Source organism: Plasmodium relictum (genome assembly GCF_900005765.1).
Source record: "Plasmodium relictum strain SGS1 genome assembly, chromosome: 14".
NCBI lineage: Eukaryota > Apicomplexa > Aconoidasida > Haemosporida > Plasmodiidae > Plasmodium > Plasmodium relictum.
Window position 1 is genome coordinate 2,091,344 of NC_041692.1, and position 22,264 is coordinate 2,113,607.

General features: G+C 18.6%; 7 protein-coding genes across 7 annotated transcripts; 3 read left to right on the top strand and 4 right to left on the bottom strand.

Annotated features, from left to right (window-relative positions):
• Positions 1-143: 143 nt before the first annotated feature.
• On the top strand, positions 144-756 carry PRELSG_1454100 (COPI associated protein, putative; the record flags this gene model as incomplete). Its single annotated transcript, XM_028679632.1, has 2 exons — positions 144-204; positions 359-756. 2 exons carry the CDS (start codon positions 144-146, stop codon positions 754-756), a joined length of 459 nt encoding a protein of 152 aa, XP_028535327.1.
• A 1,955-nt stretch (positions 757-2,711) lies between these two features.
• PRELSG_1454200 (calcyclin binding protein, putative) lies at positions 2,712-3,395 on the bottom strand (the record flags this gene model as incomplete). The annotated part of the gene is made up of 1 exon (XM_028679634.1): positions 2,712-3,395. The coding sequence occupies one exon, from the start codon at positions 3,393-3,395 to the stop codon at positions 2,712-2,714; it is 684 nt and encodes a 227-aa protein (XP_028535328.1).
• Positions 3,396-5,164: 1,769 nt separating this feature from the next.
• PRELSG_1454300 (conserved Plasmodium protein, unknown function) lies at positions 5,165-7,293 on the bottom strand (the record flags this gene model as incomplete). The annotated part of the gene is made up of 2 exons (XM_028679635.1): positions 5,165-6,936; positions 7,194-7,293. 2 exons carry the CDS (start codon positions 7,291-7,293, stop codon positions 5,165-5,167), a joined length of 1,872 nt encoding a protein of 623 aa, XP_028535329.1.
• A 1,034-nt stretch (positions 7,294-8,327) lies between these two features.
• On the top strand, positions 8,328-12,542 carry PRELSG_1454400 (cell cycle control protein, putative; the record flags this gene model as incomplete). The annotated part of the gene is made up of 1 exon (XM_028679636.1): positions 8,328-12,542. One exon carries the CDS (start codon positions 8,328-8,330, stop codon positions 12,540-12,542), a length of 4,215 nt encoding a protein of 1,404 aa, XP_028535330.1.
• A 456-nt stretch (positions 12,543-12,998) lies between these two features.
• PRELSG_1454500 (conserved Plasmodium protein, unknown function) lies at positions 12,999-14,286 on the bottom strand (the record flags this gene model as incomplete). Its single annotated transcript, XM_028679637.1, has 5 exons — positions 12,999-13,049; positions 13,122-13,240; positions 13,390-13,560; positions 13,791-13,934; positions 14,034-14,286. 5 exons carry the CDS (start codon positions 14,284-14,286, stop codon positions 12,999-13,001), a joined length of 738 nt encoding a protein of 245 aa, XP_028535331.1.
• An 841-nt stretch (positions 14,287-15,127) lies between these two features.
• PRELSG_1454600 (conserved Plasmodium protein, unknown function) lies at positions 15,128-19,981 on the top strand (the record flags this gene model as incomplete). The annotated part of the gene is made up of 3 exons (XM_028679638.1): positions 15,128-19,567; positions 19,708-19,778; positions 19,876-19,981. The coding sequence occupies 3 exons, from the start codon at positions 15,128-15,130 to the stop codon at positions 19,979-19,981; spliced, it is 4,617 nt and encodes a 1,538-aa protein (XP_028535332.1).
• A 508-nt stretch (positions 19,982-20,489) lies between these two features.
• Positions 20,490-21,647, bottom strand: PRELSG_1454700 (sphingomyelin phosphodiesterase, putative; the record flags this gene model as incomplete). Its single annotated transcript, XM_028679639.1, has 1 exon — positions 20,490-21,647. One exon carries the CDS (start codon positions 21,645-21,647, stop codon positions 20,490-20,492), a length of 1,158 nt encoding a protein of 385 aa, XP_028535333.1.
• Between the last annotated feature and the right edge of the window lie 617 nt (positions 21,648-22,264).

The following is a 22,264-nucleotide window of genomic DNA, read 5'->3' on the forward strand; positions in this document are numbered from 1 at the left end:
CAATATATATTTTTTTTTAATAAAAAAATAAAATAAAATTTTTGTAGATAATTATTCAAAAAAAAAAAAAAAAAAGAAAAAAAATTTAATATTTAATTTAAATATTTACTTTAAAAATTTAATAATTTTTTTTTTTTGAAAATATGGCGATTCTATATAGTAATTTACCAAACATTAGTTTAAGATTTTTATCCGTAACTTCAGGTATTTTTTTTTTTTTTTTTTTTACTTATGTTCATTGAATTCTTTTTTATTTTTATTAATGTTATATAAAATTTTATTCATTTCATTTTATTTTATTTTTTACAAAGTAAATTGTATGTCAAATTTTTTGTGAAAATTTATATTTTTTGTTTAGGAATTTTGATGATAACATCAGGAATATTAAATATTTTTAATTTATTTCAAATAGTTTTAAATTTATACATAATATGTTCGGGGGTTTTGTTAATTTTATGTGATATAAAAACTTTTCGTTTTTATAGATTTATTGAATTTTTATTTACAGTAATTGGTAGATGTCTTTATATTCTTATAATAGGATCTATTATAATTAACAAATCATTCCTTAATATATTAATTGGTCTAATTATAATTATTATTTCACTTTTATATTTAGTTCTAGGATATTATAATGGAATACCTGTACCATTAATGGACAAAAATTATATTAGCAGATTTACAGAAAGTAAAAATAACATGAGTTCATGTTCTTTGGAAACCACTCATGAATTAAGTTTAGATGGAAAAAAATAGAAAAGAAATAATTTAGAAATATTTTTTGTTATCTTGTAAATTAAATATATTTTAATATTTTTTTTTTCAAGTATGCTATAATTACTGTATTAAAACCTTTTTTATGTATTTCAAAGTAAAATAATCGAAAATGTATTTTTTATGTTATATTAAAACTTTCCTTTTTTTTTAGTATTTACTTATTCATTAATAAAGAAGCATTTGCTCATAAGCATATAGGAAAATATATATATATATATATATTTCCTTATTTGACATAAAAACTACAATTAATAGATTACATATAATATTTTTTAATTTTTTTTTTTTTTATTTGTAGTAAGTGATTTATTTTATATTTTTGTTATTTATTTCGCATATTTGAAATTTTTTTTTGTAAATATAAAATTTAGAAAATATTATTTTATCATAAGAACTTAAAATTATACTTTTAAAAATGCAACAATTCTTCACGAAAAGAAAAAATGAAAAAATATATATTTTAAATTAGGAAAAGAGAATTTTAAATAATATGAATTTTCAGAGACTATAGAGTTAATAATATTAAAAAAAAAGAAAAAGAAAGCATAATAATAAAAGAGTGAATTACAAACGAAGAGAAAAAAAAAAATTATAGATATAGAAATAAAAATAAAAATTTAAGCATATTATATTATTCTAAAAAGTGAATCATTTTTTGAAAAAAAAAATAATAATACTAAATTTTTCATTTCTGTTTTCTAAAGGTAAATTTAAAAATATTTTAATAGAAAGTTTGCATTTTTATAAAGTATATTTTGGAACAAAAATGAAGTATATACATTTTTTTTTTATTTTCTTAGGATATTTATTTTTATGAAATATATGTAAGTTATAGAAGAATATCTTAATAATGAAGATAATATAGACAAGCATCGTGGCAAAATGCACAATTCAGATATTTACGAAATAAGAAATCATTTTGTCTTTGTTGCAAAAAAAAAAAAAAATAAATAACTCCTTTTTTTTAAGAAAAAAAGTTATATGGATATACGCATTAATGATATTTATTATAATAAAAATGTAATAAATTAAATAATTGAAAAATTAATAAATTAAAATATAAGAATATACTACGAATATATATAAATTATGGAATACAAATAATAAAGAAATTGTATAGACTGCTGATTTATATCTACTATGTGTAACATTATTATTTGAATAATTCTATATATATTTATTATATAGTTGAGGTATATAACTAATTGATATATGAATTTAAATGTAGTTAAAAGAAAACGCTTTTTAAATAAAAGAAAAACCTTTTTATATTTAGAATTCATAAAAAATAAATATAGAAAAGAACACAATTCTATTATGAATATAATAATAATAATAATTATTACAACACATGTATATATAAAACGATTTGGAATTACTATGTAAAAATAAAAAAAAAAAATGAAATATTTTCAAGAATATATCTTGTAATCAAGATATAAAAATAATACAAAAATATATATATATATATTCACTTGTTTTAATTCTAGAGTAACAATTATTATATATAAAAAAAATATCATTTTAATAAAATATAAGAATATTTTTAGGGAATAAAATATATTTTTTTAGTAAAATAATAAGAAATTAAATATACGTATAAAAAGCTGATTGTCTATATTTCTTATTTCAAGTAATTTAATATATTTTATTGAGAAAAAAGAACAAATTGTAATTTTCATTGTAAATTTGAAATAATTTATATCCATATTTTAATTAATAATTTATATTATGTATAACTAGAATTTTTATTTGCAATATCATTTACATTATTTTATTTATATTAAAAAAGTTTGAATACACAATTTTTTTTTTTTTTTGTGTATATTAATAATCACAATATATATATGCGCAATAAAAAAAGTAAAAAAAAATTTTAGCATTTTATTAAAAATGTAAAAGCATAGAATGAACATTTAATTTTAAATTTTTTTTTAAAAATTTGGAACAGAGAAATCTGTTTTTTTTTCGTTAGCTTCGCACCAAGCTTTGGCTATAGTTCTCTTCATTTCACTATCTCCTTCTTGATATAACTGTTTCATCATATTCATAAGCATAGCTGAAGGTTCAGTTTGCTCATCAATTTTTGGTGCTTTAATTTTAGACATAGGAGATTCTTTGAAATGTAAATTATCCCAATATTTATTATCTTGTTTGATTAAGTTTACATGTACTGAATCCTTTTTAACTTTAATAGAGCATTTTTTTGGTAATATTTTTTCATGTAATTTTTTAACACAGAAACGATAATTTTTTTTATCTACATTATGCATTTTTATTTCAAAAGATCTTTCATCAAATTCGGTATAAATTTTTTCCTTTTCAATATTATGTACATTTTTAACAGTTAAGAAAATAGTGACTTTATTTCCTTCTTGATTCCAAGCAAAAGATTGAACAGAATTATAAGAAATGTTGCTATCATCTAACGGCAAGTTTACATCATTTATTTTATTTGGGGTTTGACTTTGTTCCGTTTTTAATTTTATTATTTCAGCATTAATATTTTCTATGCATTGATTTATTTTTCTTTTTACGTTTTCTCTTGTCGTCAGAGATAAAAATTTATTTAATTCGGATATGTCATCATTTAAATCATTAATTTTCTCTGAATCCATATTGTATTATATATTTGTAAATTTTTCAAAGAAGAATAAGTGAAAATTTTACTTTTTTTTTTTTTTTAATTTTGTAATTTTTACACTATTTAACATATATTTGCTTTTAAAATGTTATAGAATAAATTATAAAGTTATTTTTTATTTGGCAAAAAGTAAAATATTTAATAAAAAAAGTTAAAAATCCTGTTAAAAAAAATTAAAATTTTGAATTCAAATTATTTTTTACTTATTCTTTTTTATTTATTTATTTTTATAATACATACAAATAAAATTGCTGAATTTTATCACAATCATTTACGCATACATTTCTATAACATTTATATATATAAAAGAAAAATTTGATTTTTGCAAAATTTTTTTTTAGAAAATAAAAAATAATCATTAATTTGTATTTTTATATATATCTATTTTTTTTTTTCTTATATAAATTTAAATATCAAAATAAATAAATAAATATATATATATATATATGTATATATATATGTTGAAGAATAAAAAAATATATTTAAAATAAATGAAAACAGTTTATTTTAATTATATATTTAACAAATTATATTTTGAGAATTTTCCTTTTTCAATATCACATTTTGATTAATATTAAAAGATATTATATAAAAAAAAAAAAAATGAATAAATAAATAAAACTTAAAATTAGTTATATTTTTAATTATATAGGTAATTATTCATTATTAAAATATCATATTTAATTAACATTTTACTATAACATAAAAAATATTTGATTTTTAAAAAGGAAAAAAAAAAAATTATGATTCTTTTACATTATATCGTATTTGACAATATTGATCGTTTATAGAATATATTTTCCTTTTTTTAAATATATATATATAAAATTATAAGAAAAATACCTCTATATATATTTAGAGAATATTTTTGATTAATCATAAGAAAAATCGAGCACATGAAATGTTTTAAATAAAATGAAAGAAATAGAGATTAAACAATTTACCTAATAATTAGTTTTTTTATGATAATGTTATCAACAATTTAAATAAGAAAAAAAAAAAATTACAAGTATTGAAGTACATCTTACAATAAGAAAAGGTAAAACATATTTATTTATATTACAAAATGAAATTTTTTTTTAAAGAAATAAAGAAATGAAAAGTCCTTAATTTGATAGAAAATCACAAAAAAAAAAAAAAAAATAAAAAAAAATAAAATAATAAATAAAAGGATATATAAATCATATCTAATAGTCTTTAATATCTAATACTCAATATACATAAAATTTTCATATTTTTCCGATACACTTAAAAAAAAAAAATCATATAAAAAATCATAATAAAAAAACTAATTAAAATTAGGATATTGAAAAAGAAATATTATGCAAAAAAAAAAAAAAAAAAAACAACCAAATAAGTAACATAACATTTTTGAATAATAACAATTTAACGTATAAAGATTAAATGAATGCTTCTGCATAACAAAAGATTAGGGAGTTTTAATTTAATAAGGAAATTTATATAAAATAAATAGACAAAAAAAAAAAAAATGAAATAATCTTATATAATAAAAATATACTGAATTATTAATTTTTCTTTAAATAATAATTTTTTTGATTATCTTCATCCTGATTTATTATTAATTAAATCAAATATATTCATTTTAATTTAAAATAATGAAAATAAATAAAAAATAATAAAATTGTTTTAAATTTATGAATTTATTAAGAATCATTATTTATTTTTTTTTTTTTTACATATTTTTATTATGCATTTCGTAAGAATATATATATTCATTTATTGTTAATGAGTTTGAGTATAATATTTACTGGAGATATTTTTTTTTTTTTTTTTTTCCTTCTTGTTATTTCTTTCATTTTTCTTATCTTTATCTTCATTCTTATTGTGTTCTATTTTTTTATCTTTTTCTTTATTTTTATCATTATTATCTTCTTTTTCTAACTTTTTTGAGATTTCTAGTTTTTTTATATCCTTAAATGAAATGGCTTTTACAAATAAATTACTACTTTTTATTTTGTCTAAGTTAAGCGATTTATATTTATTCAGAGAAAACGGTTTTTTCATTTCAAATGATAGTGATGCTATTTTATTTAAAGTTAAAGATTTGCTCATTAGCAACTTTGGGATTTTGCTATTTTGATAAGCTTTTAATGATTTTGTTTTTTCTATTTTATCACTTGATTTTTTTTTTTCAGCTGTTGTCATTTTTTTTTTTTTTAAGTTTAGAGATTTTTTTTTGTCAGTAGACAATTTAGAACTAGGCAATTTTAATAGTTTTCCTTTTTCAAGTGGAACTGATTTAACTTTATCAGTAGAAATTATTTTTTTTTTTTTTAAACTCAATGATTTTTTTATGTTAAACTTTATAATATCTTTTTTATCTAAAGATAATTTTTTTTTTTCCACTGAAGCCTTGTCCTTTAATGAATTACTAGTGCTACTTCTTTTAAATGTTAGCATATTTCCTTTTGAGCTTAAATATTTTTTTTTTAATGATTTACTTTTAGGTAAATAATTTTTTTTATCTAAAATTTCATTTTTTAATATATTTGATTCATCACCCGAAGTCATATCTGCTATATTATTAGTTTGTTCAAAAATGATGGTTTCCTTTTTTTTTATCTCCTTTACTGGTAGCTTATTTTCCAATGAATCTACTTTTTTTTTTATATCCGAATTTATAAAATCAATTAAATATTTAACTTTATTTATTTCAACACTCAAGAATATATTTATATTTTGTTTTTTTAAAAATTCTATTACTTGAGGTTTAAAGAAAGAGTATAAAAATTTCTCTTTGTTAGAACAATTTTCATCACAGAAAAAGAAAAAGGTATAAGTTTCAAAAATTTTATAAACAATATAAAATATATTTCTTTGTGTAATTTCTTGTACTACTTCAATATTAGTTATTTTTAAGTGACAGCTATTTATTGTATAATTATTCATATCTATAGTAAATAAATTCAAACTCATGTTATTTTCTTCTGTAAGTAATTTTATATTATTTACTAACTCATTTGTTTCATTAAAAGTATTACAATTTCTAAGTTCAATATTCATAAAGTAAAATTCATGTAAGTAACTTTTTATGTATGAATGATGAAAATCCCTTTTATTTATTTGGTCTTTTTCTATTTCTATAAATTTATTACTAATAGTGTTAATGTTATTATTAACACATTCTTCTAACTCAACAAAGTTTTTTATTTCAAATAAAGGAACATCGCAGTCATTTATAATGTCTAAAATATTATTTTTTAAATTATGATAAATGAGTTTATTTAAGTTACATATTATATTATATTTTATTTCTTTTTCAAAAATTTTTATATAACAATTTTTTTTCCTTAATTTATCTCCTCTTCTTTTTAATTCTTCTATAACATTTTTTTCAGGTATCCAGAATAATAAAATCCATTTGCATTTTGGTGTAAAATTATTAATATTGCATAAAATAAAACACAATTTATCGTTTAGTAAACTTTTTAAATTTTCTAAATCATCTTTTAAATTCCCTGTTTGTATTGAATATCCTCCTAATACAAACTGAACTATTAAAAAAAAAAAATAAGCAAAATGAAAGAAAATAAATGAATAAAAGGAATAAGATAAAGAAAAAAAATTAAAAGACATATAATGATAAAATTACAAAAAATTATATAATATTATATATATATATTAAAAATTGAATTATAAAAAAAATTATAACCATAACTTATAAAATTTGACAAGTGTAATAATTAGATATTTTTTTGTAGTTTTTCTTTTAGTTTTTTTTTTTTATATGTATTGTTTATTTATATGTTACATTCACTGTTTAAAGAAATAATCAGACACCTTTTGTTATTTTTTTGATTGTTACATAAAGTTATTTCTTTTTTTATAGAGGGGCTAATGCTTCTTCTCATTTTTTTTTTTTTATTAAAAAAGAAATATATTCATAAAAATATATAAAAACATTTCAATTTTTTTTTTTTTTTCCCTCTTGATTTCTTTTCCTTTTTTTTTTTAAATTTAAGATGAATATTTTTTATTTAAATATTTTCTGATACAAACATAAAAAATGCTTCTAAGCTTAAAATTTTTTTTCTTTAATTTTTTATTTTCATAATAAAGTTTGTAAAGAAAAATAAAATAGAATAAAGTAAAAGTTTAGTTAACAATTAAAGGAAAATTTGGGTTAGCAAATGTGTAACCAATTTATATAGAAAAAAAATTACCTCAAAAAAAAAAAAAAATTGAAAAAAATTTAAACATTTACATTTTAAAGCTTTTAAAAGTAAAATAAATACGCTAATCATTTTATAGCGTTAAAAAAAAAAAAAAAAAAATTAAGTGTATTGAAACATCATTTAAAAAATATAAAGTTTGAACTTTAAAGTTTATTCTGATAGTTCTATTAATAATAAAATTAATGACTAAAAGCAAGTATTTTATTTTTAAAAATATATATTTTAATTTTTTTTTTAGGCATAATAAAAATAAACAGTTATTATTATAAAAAAATTTTATTTAATTATTTTATTTTATTTTTTTTTTTTGTATCTATTCTAATCTTCACATATTATAAATATACTCTATTATTTAAATAGGATTAAAAATTCATTAAATATTAGAAAGAAAAAAAAGAAAAAATTCAACTATAGTATTTGAATAGCTTAAAATTTACTTTTTTTTTTTTTTAAATATTTAAAAAAATTTTTAGGTCATTAATACAGATAATTTTTTATATGGAATATTTCTAAGATTTTTTTTTATTATTTTTTTTTTTTATTTTAAATTTGAAATTTTTTAAATATTGACCTTTTTTTAAAGTTCAATTCAAAATTTATATAAAAGCTAAAATATTATTATATTCCTTAAATTATAAAATATAAAATTAAGAAAAAAAAAAATGAAAATAAAATTTTTTAAATTATAGAATTGTTTTAAAAAGTAAAAAATGAGCCATAGGAGAAATGAACGCAAATATAAAGAAAAAGTTTATCAGAAAAATCAAAGAATAAGAAGGAAATATTCGTCTTCGTCTGATAATGAAGATGAAAGAAGAGCAAAAAAAATGTATTTATCTTCATCTGAAGATAATAAAAGAATAAAAAAAGGATACCCTTCTTCTTATAACGATAAAAAGAAGAAAAAATATTTATCTTCTGATGATAATTATAGTAATCCTAGTAGCAGTGAAAATGATGATCTGAAAAAGCAAAAAGTACAAAAAAATAATCTAAAGAGCTCTTCACATTCAGGAAGTAATATAAATAAAAAGAGAACAAAGAATATTAAGAATGACAAAGAAATAATGCATGGAAAATATAAAAATGATATCGAAAAAAAAAAAAAAATTGAAAACAAGAAGGATAGAAATGTTTTTATTGATGATTCTAAAGATAGATTTGATTTAGTATATAAAGATAACAATAACGAAAAAAAAGAATTCATAAGTTTAGAATTAAATAAGAGTGATAAAAACGATGCAGAGTATAAAGAAGTGATTAATTCCAAGGATACAAAGATAAATGAAAAAGTTTTAAATGAAAGAACAGAAGAAAAACATAAATATAGTCAAGAATATATAAAAAAAGTAGAAAACGATAAAAAGAACGATTACGTAGATGAAGAAAAAAAAATATTAAAAAAAAATAATACTGGTGAAAAAGAAAGAGAGAAGAATATTGATGAAGAAAAAATTAAGGATGCAGAAAGTGGAGAGAAAAAACAAATCGAAAAGAGAAGAAATTTAATAGTAGGAAAAAAGAGAGATAATAAAAGCATTGTAGAGAAAGATTTAGAAAAAAGTAACAAAAAAGAAGGACACAAAACGAGAGAGAAAAGAAAGAGTGAAGAGATGTATATGCAAAAATTGATAAAAAAAAAAAACGAAGAAGAAGAAAATGATAGAGAGAAATATAAAGAGAACAATAGAAAGATAGATATTGAAAAAGAAAAAGAAGAGGAAAAAAAAAAAAAAAAAAGAGAAAAATATATTGAGAGAGAATATGAAAAATGTGATAAAGAGAAAAAATTATGCATTAATGATATTGAAAAACATAAAAAGTATTCGAGTTCTAGTAATAAGTATAAAGAAAAAAAAGAAATTGACAAAATTATAAGAAATGAAAATAAAAATACAAGCAATTATGAAAATGAAATGGAAAAAGACCAACAAATTAAAAATGAAGAAAAAAAGTATACAAGTGAGTGTGATAAAGTAATTATTAATACGACTGAGAAAAAGAGAAAGAGATATGATAGTAGTAATGATAAAAAAAAAAATTATATACACAAATCAAATAAGAGTTCAGAAGATGATATAAAAAGTAGAAAGGGAGAAATAAATAGTAAGTCTAAATATTCAAAAGAAGATACTCTAAAAAAAAAGAAATATAAGAACATAAAGGATGATAGAAAAAGTATGAAAAATAAAAGTAGGGAAAGAAATGATAGTAAAAAAAACTATAAGGATAAAGAAAAAAATATTTTATACATGAAAATGAATAAAGAAAATGTTGGATCTAGTAGTGAATATTCAAATAGTAAAAAAAAAGAAAAATTATCATACATTAAAAAAGAAGTTATGTCGTCTTCATCATATGATTTAAGTGAAATTTGTATTGAAAGAAAAAGAACAAATAAAACAGATAAAAAAATGAATACCAATGAAGAAAAGGAAAAAAAGAGATATAAAACAAATTACAGAAACAAAAGAAGTTTAAGTTACGAAAAAAGAAGTGTTCATATTAGAAATAGTATTAGTAGTAGAAGTATTAGCAGCAGTAGTAATAGTAGTGTAAGTAATAAAAGTAGTTATGATAATAGTAGCAATGTATGTAAAACTGTTAGTAGTAGTAAAAGAAGTAGTAACAATAGTAGGAGTAGTAGTAGCAGTGCTAGTAGTAGTAGTAGTAATAGTAATAGTAGTAGTAGTAGTAGAAGTAGTAGTAGAAGAAATAGTAATAGTAGTAGTAGAAGTAATAGTAGAAGAAGTAGTAATAGTAATAGTAGTAGTAGAAGTAATAGTAGAAGAAGTAGTAATAGTAATAGTAGTAGTAGAAATAATAGTAGAAGAAGTAGTAATAGTAATAGTAGTAGTAGAAGTAATAGTAGAAGAAGTAGTAATAGTAATAGTAGTAGTAGAAGTAATGATAAAATAAACTATGATATGAGTGAAACTTCTTATAGTAGTGATAGAAAAATAAAAAAAAATAAAAAAAGAAAACTTATGAATAAAGTAAATAAAAGAAGTAGTGGAAAAAGTAACAGTAGTAATAGAATAGAAAGTAATGATAGTTGTGACATAAAAAAAAAAAAAAATAATAAGGAAAAGAAATATGAGGAAAAAGAATATAATCCATTTGAAGAAGATGAAAATGGAAATTTAGAAATTAATGAGGATCTAATTGAATATGCAAAAAAAAAAATTGCAAATGTTACTACCGAAGATATAGGAAAATCAGGAGGAGTATATATACCACCTTTTAAATTAGAAAGATTAAAAAATGAAGTTACAGATAAAAAAAGCATTTTATATCAAAAACAAGAATGGATGAAATTAAAAAAAAAAATTAATAACATTGTTAACAAAGTAAATGTTGATAACATTAGTGAAATATGTTATGAATTATTTGAATGCAATTTAATAAGAGGAAAAGGAATATTTAGTCGTGCATTAATACATGCTCAATTGAGCTCTCCTGCTTTTACTAATGTATTTGCATGTCTTCTGTCAATAGTTAATTCAAAATTTCCTAACATTGGTTTGTTAACTATACAGAGAGTTATATTACATTTCCGTAGAGCATATAAAAGAGGAGATAAAATTTTATGTTTCAATACAGTTAAATTTATTGCTCATATGATAAATCAAAGAATATTACATGAAATAGTTGGTTTACAACTGTGTTCTCTACTCTTACAAAATATAACTAACGATTCAGTACAAGTATGCACATATTTTCTAGTAGATGTTGGTCAGCTATATATGAATATTTGCAGAAAAGGATTGGATATAATTTTTGATAGATTAAAAGATATAATACAGGAGGGTAAGATAAATATCAAAACACAATATGATATTGAAAAGCTATGGAAATACAGAAAAAATTATTTTAGTGAATTTCCTACTGCTATTGAAGAGTTAGATTTAATTGATGAAAATGAAAAAATAGTTCATGAAATTGATCTTCTTGATGAGAGTTTTAGTAATCAAGAAGAATTGAATATATTTAAAGAAGTTCCTTATGAACAATTTGAAGAAGAAAATATAGAATGGAATAATATTTCAAATGAATTATTACATGGAGTTGTGCCTGATAAAAAAGGAAAAAAGAAAATGAAAAAAAATGAACCCGATAGCTATTTGTCAGATGGAAGCAGTATTGACTCGGAAAATGAAGATATTTATAAAGAAAATAATGAAGAGGAGGATAATGAAGAAGGTGAAGAAGAAAGTAGTAGCGATAGTGAAGAAGATAATAATGATGAAGAGGATACAGACAATGATGAAAACGAAGAAGAGAATGAAAAAAACAAAGAAGAAATTAAGGATATGACTGAACAGTATCTTATAAATTTAAGAAAAAATGTATATTTATCTATAATGTCATCATTAAGTTTTGAAGAATGTGTGCATAAATTATTAAAGTTAAATATAAAAAAAGGATACGAAATAGAAATTTGTAATATGTTAATAGATTGTTGTTGTATGGAGAAAACATTTCAAAAATTTTATGCTTTGCAAGCAGAAAGATTGTGTAAACTAAAAAAAATTTATCAAGAAAATTTTGAAAAATGCTTTGAAAATTCTTATAATACTGCGCATAGATTAGAAACGGCGAAATTAAGAAATTGTTCAAAGTTTTTCGCTCATTTATTATATACAGATGCTATATCGTGGAGTGTTTTTATGATTATTAAATTAACAGAAGAAAATACTACTTCATCAACAAGAATATTTATTAAAATTTTATTACAGGAATTAACTAATAATTTAGGTTTACAAATATTATATCAAAAAATAAACCATCCTTCTATATCTCCATTTTTAGGTGGTTTATTCCCAACAGACAACGCTCAAAATATCAGGTTTTGTATCAATTTTTTTACTGCTATTGGTTTAGGTGCGTTAACAACATCAATGAGGAAATTGTTATTAAATTGATAAAAGTGAGAAAAGTCGGAATATATGGAAAAAAAAAAAAAAAAAAAAAAAAAAAAAAAAAGACGAAAAAAAATTATAAAAAAAAGAAAAAAAAAATGGAAGAATATAAAACATAAAAGAAATATATAAAAAGAAAATAAATGCATAGAAAAAAAAAAGAATTATATAATAACAAAAATATATAGTATGAAAAAAAATCATGAAATGTACTAAAAAAATATTATATTAAAATTATTTTTATAGAATTATATATATATAGCAAATTGATTTTTTTAATAAAATAAAAATTTTTTAATTTCATTTATTTGATTTGTCCATTTATCATAGTAATCATTTTCATATGTTCCTTTACATTTCTCATTTAGTCTATCAAAATATCTTTTTTATTTTTTATTGTTTTCTAATTTTAAATATTCTTAATTTACTTAATTTTTATTTTTATTTTTTGTTTCTAATTTAAGATATATTCGATTTATATTTTAAAAATATTAGGGAGGCTAATTGCATCTATACATGTATAAAAAAAAATAAGAGAAATTACAAAATTTTAATATAATTGTTATTTTATTTTTAGCTTACCATTATTCCATATTTATATACTACTTCTTCTAGAGAAGAGTTTATTTCTGATATTTTTGAAAATAGGAGTTCATTTTTATTTTCAATTTTATTCAATTTGTCTAGATATATTTCTGTTTCTATAAAAATATATATATATATAGTATGTATAAAAGAAATTAAAGAGATGCTAAAATTTTTTCTCAATATTAAGGATTCTTTGTTAGAATAATTTTAGAAAAGTAAATAATTTTTAATAATCTTTTTTTCCTTCTTGTTTTTATTTAACCTGATATTTTATAGCTGTTTATATTTTCTTTTAATTTCATAATTTCTTTAATTTTAGAATTATAATTTCTCATAAAATCTAAATGTGATAAAATTATATTCTTTTTATATTCAAACGTATTATATACATTTACAATGTTATTACTATGAATATAAATATAAAAGTCATTATCTAAAAAGCAAAAAAAATTAAAATAATTATATATATTAAAGATATTATAATAATTTTATAAATAATATTATTTTCTGATTTTTTTTTTAAAGATTTCTGTTTTTTTTCAATTGTTTAAATCTATTAAGTACATATATTTATGCCGCTTTTGACAAAAATATTTTATTCTTATTAAATTATTTTAATAATTTGTTATATTATTTATTTTATGTATTTATATATATATTTACATTGGTTATATATATCACACAAAAAGTCTTTAGATATTTGTTGTAATATTAATTTGATAGCACAAATATGGACTGAAATACTATTTTTGTGTTTATGCTTTTTTATCATTTCTATAAACTCTTCTTTATTAGTGTTGAAGTTTTCTTAAAAAAAAAAAAAAGTATAAAAAAAAATAACCTCAAATATATATATATATATATACATATTTTTCCTTTTTATTAATAACAAATTAAAAAACTAACCAAAGGGAACATTTTCTAAACATGATTTTAATTCATCATAAATTTTCATATTTTCTTCATTTTCTATTTCATTATCTTTATCATCATTAGTATCATATAATTCACTTATATAACAATTTTTATTGTCTTTTGATATTTGTTCTTTACTATTATTTTCATAAAATTTTATATCCCCTATTACTTTTTCTATTTTCAACATTCGATTTTTTAAGTTATCTAAAAATTCCTTTTTCTCTTCAAAATTCAATTTCATTTTTTTCTTTTTTCCTTTTGTTTAATAATAGTAATAATTATTTTTCGTAAGTCTTCTGAAAAATCTATTTATATCATGCATGAATAAATCGTTTTTGTTTACATTTATTATTTAAATATAACATTTATAAAGTAACTAAAAAAAAAAAATAGGTATACTAAAAAAAATAAAAAAGTGATCAATCACTGCATTAAAAACGTATGCTCAAATAATTATTATATAAATGTGTTATACATAAATATAAAGAAATTAATGACTAGTTAATTTTATATGTATTATTTAATTATTTATATGTATATAAATATAAATAAATATATACTTAAAAATTTTTATATATTTTTTTTCCTCGTTATGCCTATAATAATTTAATGCTTTTACTTTTTATAAATAATTGAAAACATTTTCGCATTAATTTAAAAAAAAAAAAAAAAAAAAATACCTAATTTTACCATATCATCTTTTATTAATTTAAAAAATAATAAAAAAAAAATAGTATATTATTATAGCAAAATTTTTATTTAAAAAAAACCAAAAATATACATAACAATTAGAAAAGTAAAAAAAACAAAAAATTTTAATTAAAATTTTTTATTTTGTGTATTTTGTTTTTTTTTTTTATAATATATTTTATTATTTATGTTTTTTATATATAATTTTTTAATACTTTTTAAAAACACAAAAAAAAAAATAATAATGAAAAAAAATTAAAAAGACAAAAATTTCGTTTTTTTATATTTTTATAAATATTTCTTTTTAAGTTAATTTATGTTAAATACACAATTATATATATAACATATTAATTTTTTTTTAAATCTAATTAAATTTATTAATACTTGTAAATATGATTAATAGTCCTAAAAAAAAATTAAAAATAAATGAGTATGAGTATAAAGTAATTAATCATGAAGAAAAAGAATCTATAAAGGAAGAACTATATGTAAATCAAAATAAGATAATAAACAATACAAATGATTGTGAAAATAGAAAAATATGGTTATATGACAAAATAAGTAATATATATGAAAATCTAAAATTATTTAAGAAAATAGATGATAATGAAGAAAATAAAAAAAATAATAAAAGATCATTTGAAGATATTTCAAAAAATAGCCAGGAGATAAAGAAGACAGGAAATTTTCGATCATCTTTTGGATATTTATCATTATTGAAATCATTATTACATATTTACAGGTTTTATACTACCAACGATGTTGAATATTATGTAAGTTCAAGCATAAATAGCAAATATTTAAAGGAGAAAAATTGTATATTTAAAGATGGTATTAATGACAATGAAGAGGATAATAAAAAAAATTTTGATAGTTACATGAAGAAGGAATACAGTACAGAAAATTATAAAATACAAGAAAAAGAAACATACAATGATAATTTTAGTGATATTTTTGCCGAAGTTTTAAGTGAAAAATCAGGATTGTTTTTTATATTTAATACTATATTTTTTACCAATTTAAAAAAATATTATTATTTCGTAGATATAGTTAATATTTTAAATTATATTGGTAATAATAAAAGCATCAACAAAGTTGATGAAAAGAACAAAGATATTTTAATATATGAGCAAATTGCATTATTTATAGAAAATAATTATGATGTATTGTTTTATGACAAAAAGAATTCTGATGATAATTTAGAAAATAAAAATAATAATAAAATATCACAATATAAATTAATAGAATCAGTAAACAAAAAATCTAAATATATAGAACAAATTAAAAGAAATTTAGAAAATTTAAAAAAAAAGAAGTCATATGAAGAACTTCTATATATATCTATGAACGAGTGTAATAAAAAAATTTATCATGAGTTCAGTAAAATACCTGATTTATTTCGTGATATATCTGAAATGAGTGAGTATAGTAAAAATGAGGTAATACATTATGAACACCATGATCAAAGAACGCATCATTTAGATAAGGAAATTCATACATTATATAATGATAAAAATAACTGTTCATCACTAATATGCCGTAATTTAAAAAATAACTTTAATTTTCTAAATTGTAAATCATTGAAAAATAATAATTTATCTTTAAGTAATGATGAAAATAGTATTATACATAAAAGAAATAAGGAATTTATAGAAGAAAATTCAAAAACTATAGAAAATATATCTCATAAATCTATTATAGAAAGTGAACGTACAGATAATAATAATAATAATAATAAAGTATATCGTATAAAAAAGTTTTTAATGAACATATTTAAACGTTCTAAAATGAACGATAATCTAAATAATGAAAATGAAATAGGTGAAAACACAAATAACGAAGTACATCTTAATGAAAATATAAATGTCGTTGCATGTACTTTAAAAAAGGAAAATACCGAAGATTCAGAGTGCAAAGGAAAATATAATTATGAAAAAAAGGATTTCATAAAGAATGACAATGATATTATTTTTAGAGAAATAGAAAACTGTTCCAATAGTGAGATAAAATATAAAGATGAAGTACTCCCATCCTGTGAATTATCTAAAACAGAATATTGTAATTATGAAGTAAAAGAACAAAAAGTATATAAAAATGAAAAATTCAAAAAAGAGTGTAAAATAAATATTTTTGAAAATAATGAATCAACAAATAGTGAATCAAATATTGTTGGATCTATTAACAATGATTTAACTAATAAAGAATTAGAGAACGCTCATTTTGAGAATAAGGGTATTAAAATTAATGAATCAATAAATGAATGCATAGAAAAAGATAATTCAAAAAATATTAATGATGATATTCATAATGAATTAATAAATTTAAAAGAATTAAATAGTGAAAAAAAAGAATGTATAAAAGAATCTAATAGTATATGCAAAGAAATCAATGAAATATTTAATGAAGAATTAAAAAATAAGGAAATAAATGAGAATAAAATTCAAAATAGTAAAACAAAAGATGATGATGATGATGAATTTTCTGATAATGCTCAATCTGGAAAAGAATATTCACATCAAATTGAAATAGAGCATAGTAATTCAGAAGAATGCATATCAGAAGAAAAATCAAAAGAAAGTGAAATACAAGAAAAAGATTCAATAGGAGTAATGAATACAAAGAACAAGGAAGTAGATGAAAATGACTTCGGAAAAGAAAAAAAAAAATTAGAAAATAATAACACAATTGAAAATAAATCAGATGAAATCGAATTAAGTTATGATGAATCAAATGGTAATAATAAATTAAATGAAGTTGTTGATAATGGGAATCAGTATGATGATGAAGTTGAAGAAAATGAAAACGAATCAAATGAAAGTAATAGTAATAATAATCATTTAAATGAAGATAAATCAGATGATAGTCAATCAGGTAGCAATCCAACTAATGAAGAAGTATCAAAAGATAATCAGACAAAAGATAGTAAATCTATTGAAAATGAATCAAATGAAGAAATAAATAGTTATCATACAAATGAAGATGAAGGAAATAATAATAATAATTCAGATGATAATAAATCAAATGAAAATCAAGTATATGATAATTACTCAATAGAAGACAAACCAAATAACAACGACTTAAATGAATATGAGTTAGACGATAATAAAAAATTAGATGAAGAAGAATCAAATGATATTGAATCAAATGAAAATGAATTAAATGAAGATGAGGTATATAATAGTGAGTCAGACGATAATAAATCTGAAAGTAATAAGTCAAATGAAAGTGATTCAAATAATACTACTTCAAATAATAATGAATCTGATGATTCTGACTTATATGATAATCAGTTAAATGAAAATGAATTAAGTGATAATGAATCAAATGATAGAGAATCATATAAAAATACATCAGATGAAAATGAATCTAACAATAATGGATCAGATTATTACTCAGAAGAATCAAACGAAGGCGATAATCACCAAGGAAAAAAAAAAAATAGAATTAATATTACAAGCAAAAAATATGAATTAGAAAAAATAGAGGAATCCTATAGTAGTGATAATATTTTATCATTTGATAAAGTATCACTTTCTAACGAAATAGATGATGAACAAATTATTAATTTCTTAAAATATAAAAAAAAAAATACTGATACAAAAAAATATAGAGAATACTTAAAAAATATACTAACATGCGATAAGACATGTTCTATTAAGGATCATGCGAGTGAAAAAGATACATTTATTAAAAAAATAAAGAAATTATGTGACTTAATAAAAAATAAGAAGTTCAAGGATAAATATATGAATTATTGGAAATGTAAAGTACATTTTAAATGCTGTAAACTTCAAAGAGCATATAAAATATTTTTGATGATTATTTGCTCGATGGTTAAAGAAATTAATAAATTAACAAAAGAACTAAATGATATGAGTAATTTCATTTTTATAAATTCAGGAATTGAAAATTATTTAAATGAAAATAACATTTCTGTTATTGAAAAAAGTAAATCAGATAATGATTTAATTGAAAATTATTTTAGTGAAAATAATATAATAAATGATTTTTTTTTTAATGAAAATTTTTCAAAAGAAGAAAAAAAAAAGAAATATATTTCATACATACCATTAGAAAACTATAGAATATTGTTACTATGTTTGAGGGATATATTTAATGAGAAAAATTTAGTAGAACAATTAAAAAATATTTCTTATTACATAGAATTTGATAATTATATACCTAATTATTGTAATTCCTTTTATGATAAATTCAAAATTAATTATAATTATTTATATCATATACAAAGTTTATATCATAATAGTGTTCCAACTATTGAATGCATAAATATGTTTATTTCGTGTTTAAATTATAATTATTCTAAAATTCATAAAAAAAAACCTCTTTTCAAATATGACCTAAACAATAATTATTTATTATCTCTTCCTTTTGTATATTGTTGCGATGTTCAAATAATAAGGCATTTAGAATTTTTAAAATTGAAGGAAACATGCCAGAAAATTATTAAAAATAATAAGATATATGAAAAATTTTTAAATCATCTTTTTTCATATATATTTGATGAATCATATTTTATCATTCCTTTTTTTACCTCTTATGGAAAATTTTTAATTATTATTAAAACAAATCGAAATAAAAATACTGAAACTTCGATTGATTCATTAAAAAATAAAAATTCAATTACATATGATGTGATAATTAATAGTTTTGTGTTCCCCAATGATAGCAGTTTTCATGCAATTATTCATTTTTCTCATATTTTTATAAAATGTTTAAAAAACTTTTTTAAAACAAGAAATTCAGATGAAAATATCCCTGAAATATCATTTGCAAATTTATTAAATATAGAGAAACAACAAATTATATATCAAGTAATATAATAAGGAAATAATAAAAAATTAAAAATATATTAAAATTATAAGATAAATCATAAAAGAAAGATATTATATACTATTATTTTTGTTTTATCTTTTTGATCATTTCTTTCTTTCTTTCTTTTTTTTTTTTATAGGAAATAGAAACTAGTAAGAATAGGAATGAAATTATTATTAACATGCTTTTTCTTATAGAATCTTTTTTCAAGTTAGATTTACTGTATTTATATTATTTCAGATGAATATTTAATATTATTTAGACTGATATTTTATTTTATCTATTTTATTTTATTTTTTTTTTTTAGCAATACAAAAAAAATAAGAGTTCCTAAGGAGTTTAATCAAGGATTAAGATTTTTATACATTACCAGATTAATAGAATTTTTTCATAAAAAAGATTTAAATATATAAAATAAATTAAGTTATTTAAACTTAATCTTATTAAAAAAAACATATATATATTTTGATATCTTTTATTTCTAAATTATCAACCATATTTTATAAAATTTAATTTGTTTTATTAAAAAACATTTTGAAAGTACAAGAACAGTTTATACCTAGAAAAACATTTTCCTTTATTTTATATATTAAAGTAATATTCTTGAAAATAATTTACATTTTTTTAATTTATTATTATGTCTAATTTAACAAAGATAATAAAGAAATTTATATTATTTTATTTTATTTTTTTTCTTTGAAAAATATATTACTTAAACAAAATTAATATATGCATTTATATGAATGTGCCTGCATATATTCCTTAATATTCTTATTATTTTGTAGTAATAAAAAATTACTTTGTTTTAATTGAAATTAATAGTAAACTTCCTAAAAAAAAATTTTTTTTTTTTTTATTCTTTATATAAATTTTTACTAAAAAAAGTGTATAACTTTTTTTATTATTAACGGGCTTCTTAATTTAAATTTTAAATGTTGCATATATAGGAAAATGATCACTAGGGTGATGTATATATGTAGTTTTATAAGGTATAAATCCCAAAAAGAATTTTATGAAAAACAAGGATCTAAAATTATCTTGAATAGCTGTTTGGGGAACAATAACTTTAATATCAGAATCATTAGAAACTAATATATAATCTAATGTATGTTTATATTTATAAGTGTAATCATTTTCTATATATCTACAATAATCATTTAAGAAGGTATCAAAAGTTGTTTCTAATGATTCTTTTGTAATATAACTATTTAAAAAATGTTTTGATAAAACTTTTTCTAAAAATAATTTATCAACATCATATCTGATATTAAGGTCACCAACAAAAAATAAAGGTTCATATTTCTTAATAAAATTACTTGGAATACCCTCGTAAACCCATTTACATAATTCACTCAACTGCTGTAGTCTAGAATTTTGATGTTCTATTTTATCACCAGCTTGTAAATGAGTTGCTATAACATTAATTATTTTATTTTTTACATGACATTTTAAATATATAGCTCCCTTTGAGCAAAATATATCAGGAAATTTGCTACAGGAATATATTAATGCATGTTTTTGTAAAATTTTGTGTTTTGATAAAACTATTACACCCCCATTGAAAAGCTGATAAAATTTAGCATTCCCAGTGATAGTATCAAAATTTGAGAGATTTATATTATCATAAATTTCTTTTTCATTTTTATTATTCTTATTTTTAATTAGTTTTTCTTGTATCTTTATCATATTATCTCTTACATTTGGCGTTAAAAAGGAAGTGGTTTCTTCATTCTTACTTAAATCACTTGAACTTAAAGACGTATCTTTTTCTTTGTCATATAAAACATCAGCATTATAACACGAATTGCTTTTATAACTTTTTCCTACTACATTTGTATGATATGGAAATCTCTTTTTCATTTCTCCACTTGTTAATAATTCAAAAATCTTCTTTGTAAAAACTTCATTTAGTACTAATATATCAATATTATATAAATCATCAAGGGCACTGATATATTCAATTATTGCATTTCTTCTCATCCAACTGTTTAAATGTATACTAAAAGGAATAGATAACATTTGAATATTATATGACATGATAGTTAATTTATCTTTTCTTAATGTTTCTAATGAAATCATCTTTTTATTTATAACATTAGAAATAATTTTTCTTTTAATTACTTATTAATACGCTATCAGAAATACACACCTCTTTAATTTTTTTTTTCTTCTTTTTATTTAAATTTCTTAATAATAGCATATATATATGATGTTATTTTATTTTATATTTTCCTTTTCTTTTTTTTTACATCATTTAATTTTAGTAATATTCATAATTATAATATTCATAATATTAATATTCATAATATTAATATTAAAAGATAATAAACATACTAAAAAAAAAAAAAAAAAACAGAATGTTACTAAAAAATTTTAGAGTTCGTAAGGATAAAAAAACCCACATATGCCTATTCTTTGGATGAATTTTTTAAAAAACCAAAAAAAAAAATTTTTTAATTTTTAAAGTAAATTGAATTAAAAGAAATGAGTATTTATTTATTTGTATTGCTACTTCTTATTTTACTTTTGTAGATTTATATTACTTATCTGAATTTTTTTTTTTTTTTTTTTTTTTTTTGATATTAGAAAGTTCATAATGTTTAGTCTTTTTATGTCTTTTTTTTTTTTTTTTTATTGTATATCAGAAATTTTTTTGATTTTTATTTCATTTAGCAACATAAATTACTGATTATTAT